The following is a 4582-nucleotide window of genomic DNA, read 5'->3' as shown; positions in this document are numbered from 1 at the left end:
CTGTTGTTTACGTAGCTTACCGCAGGGATTACCTCCTGCGTGTTAGACTGCACCAGTCAAGAAAACCCACTACGTTACGTGAAGCTAGCAGCATCGATCGCACTAGTGTCGCTCTCTGGAAGTAATAGCCTCTTAAGTTAGCTGCGAGCTAAGCCTGCAATTATACACCGTCTCCGCCTCCCCTTCCCATGTCACAACCAACCTTGGATATATTAACTCCCTCTCCCGCTGCTCCACTCCACTCCCACACCATCAGCGAGCACCTAGCGGTCGCATCGCTAGCTGCCATCTCCTGGTGAGATCCATCGAGACGCCCGGCACGACGACGATGGTGTCGCGGAGGTTCAAGCCCGTGGAGGAGTGCAGCTCGGATGGGAGGTCGGAGCAGACGGTGGCCGCCGACTTCGACGGCACGCTGGTCAGGTCGCGGAGCGCCTTCCCGTACTACCTCCTCGTCGCGCTCGAGGCCGGCAGCGTGCTCCGCGCCGTCGTGCTGCTGCTGTCCGTGCCGTTCGTCTACGTGACCTACATTTTCTTCTCCGAGTCGCTGGCCATCAGCACGCTGGTGTACATCTCCGTGGCGGGGCTCAAGGTGAGGAACATCGAGATGGTGGCGCGGTCGGTGCTGCCCAAGTTCTACGCGGAGGACGTGCACCCGGAGAGCTGGAGGGTGTTCAACTCCTTCGGCAAGCGGTACATCATCACGGCGAGCCCCAGGATCATGGTGGAGCACTTCGCCAAGACGTTCCTCGGCGCCGACAAGGTGGTCGGGACGGAGCTGGAGGTCGGCAAGAACGGCAAGGCCACGGGGTTCATGGTGAAGCCCGGAGTGCTCGTGGGCGACCACAAGAGGCAGGCCGTCGTCAAGGAGCTACGCGACGCGGTGCCCGACGTCGGCTTGGGCGACAGGGAGACGGATTTCGACTTCATGTCCATATGCAAGGTAAATTTGACGCCCCCTCAAACTCATTTTTTGCTCATAGTAATAGTACTGTCGTGTTGATTGTTAATTGCAGTGATCAAGTCCTGCGACGAATTAGTAGTAGCACTGCCAATTACTGGCAACTACGAACTGGTTAGACCATCTTGTACATAAATTCCGTATAGAATGCTCTGTTTATTTCGGAATTACTGCATTCCAAACAAGAAACATGAAAATTGGAATTAAGTATAGTCTCCATCACACATATTACTTTCATAACGTGGAATTAGCACATCAGTTACAATTGATTTTTGCTATGACGAAGCTATGAACACCGCCTACTATAAATTCTGCAATCTGTACAAACATGCAGAGGTTTCAGATCAGAGTAGAGTGGTTTCAGATCAGAGTAGAGTATGCCACAGTGGTCGAGCACGCGAACAGCAGGGGTGTATAGTCATTGTCAGGCCATTTATGACACTGATCTGTAGATGTTGCTCAGCCCATTATGCGAAACCCAGTTTAAGCTTCCTGCACTGACCGGTCGCTCTGTTCCACCAACATCCTTAATCAGTAAACTAATAATAAGGATCAAGGTCATTATCAGAACTCACAAAACGTCTACGTCGCACATACTAGATCCTCACCTGAAGCTTAACAACTCGAAAGCTCGAGCAAATGATCAGAAAAGGAATCTGGAGGCGGGCAGAGCCAGAGCATGGAAGGAAGCCGATGGTTTTTACTCGCCCGTGGCCCGCCGGATTGAATGCGTGGATTCACTCATGCCAGTATGCCACGGTCGAGTCAGTCCGTCCGGCCGGCTGGCTGGCTCCATTATTTACGGTTGTTTGGTGAGAATTCAAGCCTTGTCCCGGCCGCATTGAAGGAGATCGGCCGGCTGGCGCGTGAGACATCAGAGCTGGTGCTGGCTGTGCCTGCCAGATCCACGGCTGCCCTTGCTTTCCCTTTCTTTCTTCCTTTCTTCCAGCCGGTAATGCAGAGAACCACTGAAATAAATACTGCCATTCATGGTCTTGCCCCTTCTTTCCCTTCTCCATGGGACCCGTCTTTCTGTCACTGCCCCGGGGGTATAACGAATTTCTCTCGTGGAGGGGAAATCACCCATTTATGGGCGCCAGTCTTGCAGTTGTTGCGGTACAGTAATCGCTGTACTTCTTTACCACTGCTCTGGTCTACTCTCGCCTATTGATTGGCTGATACACGTCAACTTAAATCCAACAGTTTAACTCCGAAAAAACATAATTTTGATTAAGCATGTGAAGATCTGTCATCTGTGGAACCATCAGTAGTGGACTGTACTGAATTGTAATCGTGGTAGGATGTAGGTTTGGCGTACATGGCGAGATGAACAAGCATTTATATATTCGATAAAATAAGAAGTGATGGTGATGCTGTGATTTTTGCATCAGTGAAGTGTTTGTAACATGCATGCTGCGTGTCTGTGCAGGAGGCCTACCTCGTGACATCAAGGAAGTACAGCGCGGTGCCCAAGAACCAGCTGCTGAGCCCACTCATCCTCCACGACGGCCGCCTCGTGCAGCGTCCGACGCCGCTGGTGGCGCTCGTCACCTTCCTGTGGATGCCGTTCGGCTTCGCGCTCGCGCTCCTCCGCGTGTACGTCAACCTGCCACTCCCGGAGCGGATCGTCTTCTACACCTACAAGCTCATGGGCATCCGCCTCATCGTGAAGGGCAACCCGCCGCCTCCCCCCAAGAAGGGACATCCTGGCGTCCTCTTCGTCTGCAACCACCGCACCGTGCTCGACCCGGTTGAGGTCGCCGTGGCGCTGCGCCGCAAGGTCAGCTGCGTCACGTACAGCATCTCCAAGTTCTCGGAGCTCATCTCGCCGATCAAGGCCGTCGCGCTGTCGCGGGAGCGCGAGAAGGACGCCGAGAACATCCGGCGGCTGCTGGAGGAGGGCGACCTGGTGATCTGCCCCGAGGGCACCACCTGCCGCGAGCCGTTCCTGCTGCGGTTCAGCGCGCTCTTCGCCGAGCTCACCGACCGCATCGTGCCGGTGGCGATCAACACCAAGGAGAGCATGTTCCACGGCTCCACCGTGCGGGGCTTCAAGCTCATGGACCCCTACTTCTTCTTCATGAACCCGCGGCCGACGTACGAGATCACCTTCCTGAACCAGCTGCCCAAGGAGCTCACTTGCAGCGGCGGCAAGTCGCCCATCGAGGTGGCCAACTACATCCAGAAGACGCTCAGCGGCCAGCTCGGCTTCGAGTGCACCGCCATAACGCGCAAGGAGAAGTACAGCATACTCGCCGGGACCGACGGCCGCGTCCCTTCCAAGAACAAGGAGAAGGAAAAGAACTAGCGAGTCACAGCCTCCTATCGATCGGAGTACTCCGTATTCGCCCAGCCGACTAGTGTCACTCATGGCTTCTATCTATTGTTTACGATTTATTGTTGTTTTTCAAGAAGTTGGTAAATTACATATTGTTTCCGAGAAGGATCTCCTTGGAAAGAATTCTTTTGCACTTCTTTAATAGGTATCTTCTAGCTTTAATAGATAGAGATACTCATACACATGTTTAACGTCAGGAGGTATCTCTATATTGAAGAAAAGTACTTCCATTTTAAAATGTTACTCCCTCCATTTCACAATGTAAGTCATTCTATCATTTCTCATATTCATATTGATGTTAATGAATTTAGACTTGATGTTAATGAATTTAGACATATATCTATCTAAATTCATTAACATCAATATGAATGTGGGAAATGCTAGAATGACTTACATTGTGAAACGGAGAAAGTATCCAAGTATCGAACCAGATAGAACTTAATTGCTAATACAATATTTGCAACAGGCTCTTTTGTGCAAATCAGTATGCGATTTCTCGTTTTAATTTCTCCCCTCGTATGGGCCGAACAGTTTGATAGGCCGAAGAAAGTAAGCCAATATTAGAGTAGTAACAAACAGGATATGGCCTTTTGTGCAGGGAAAAAGTCCATTATGATGCTCTCAACTATTGCCGGAATCAGATATAACCGTAAAAATAATATAAAGGCATGTTTGACAGAACTCTATCTCAACCTCTTCTAAAGTTTGTTTGGCATAGCTCTAGCTCAACGTCTCCTGGAATACAAGTTCAGCCAAACAGTTTCAGCGCTACTTAAAAAGAGAGTGGAGTAGCTGAAGTGTTCTCACAAAATAAACTAGAAAGATGAAGTAGTGTTTAGACATATCCACAACCGATTTTCCTATTTCGCGCTCGTGTGCCATAAGCATTGCTCGCGCACAAGCGCGCTTGCTCTTGCTGAGCCTTGTGGGCCGCTGTCAGATTCAGAGTCCATAACCAATATTATGATTAGCATCAAGTAATTAATGTCTCCACGTGGATAGTTTTTTATAACCATGGATTAGTTATGTGCTAAATTTATAACTTTAAACTCAAAATTTAGAGGAAAAAAAGCATAATTTGAATTTTCAACTTGAATTTGAAACTTTTAACCCGACTTTTGAAACACTCAACTTAAAACTTTAAAATATTTAACTCAAATGTCAAAACTTTCAAATAAAAATTTCAAAACTGTCAATTCAAATTTTAAACAACTCAAAATTTGAAACTTTTGCCTCAAAATCCAAAGCTTTCAACTCCAAAATTTAAAAAATTCAACTTAAAA

General features: G+C 49.1%; 1 protein-coding gene across 1 annotated transcript; it reads left to right on the top strand.

Moving 5' to 3' along the window:
• The first annotated feature begins 240 nt into the window (after nt 1-240).
• Nucleotides 241-3585, top strand: LOC4324826 (glycerol-3-phosphate 2-O-acyltransferase 6). Its single transcript, XM_015766664.3, has 2 exons — nt 241-943; nt 2391-3585. Exons 1-2 carry the CDS (start codon nt 329-331, stop codon nt 3267-3269), a joined length of 1494 nt encoding a protein of 497 aa, XP_015622150.1. The 5' UTR covers nt 241-328; the 3' UTR covers nt 3270-3585.
• Nucleotides 3586-4582: the final 997 nt, after the last annotated feature.

The sequence above is a fragment of the Oryza sativa genome, chromosome 1 (genome assembly GCF_034140825.1).
Source record: "Oryza sativa Japonica Group chromosome 1, ASM3414082v1".
Taxonomy (NCBI): domain Eukaryota; kingdom Viridiplantae; phylum Streptophyta; class Magnoliopsida; order Poales; family Poaceae; genus Oryza; species Oryza sativa.
The sequence above is the reverse complement of the archived record's forward strand: the minus strand, read 5'-3'. Positions and strand labels throughout refer to the sequence as shown.

Bases quoted from the DNA above. Each gene is read 5' to 3' on its own strand.
- LOC4324826 (XM_015766664.3), top strand. From the start codon at position 329: ATGGTGTCGCGGAGGTTCAAGCCCGTGGAGGAGTGCAGCTCGGATGGG. The intron at 944-2,390 runs GTAAATTTGACG...GTGTCTGTGCAG, and splicing joins ACTTCATGTCCATATGCAAG to GAGGCCTACCTCGTGACATC.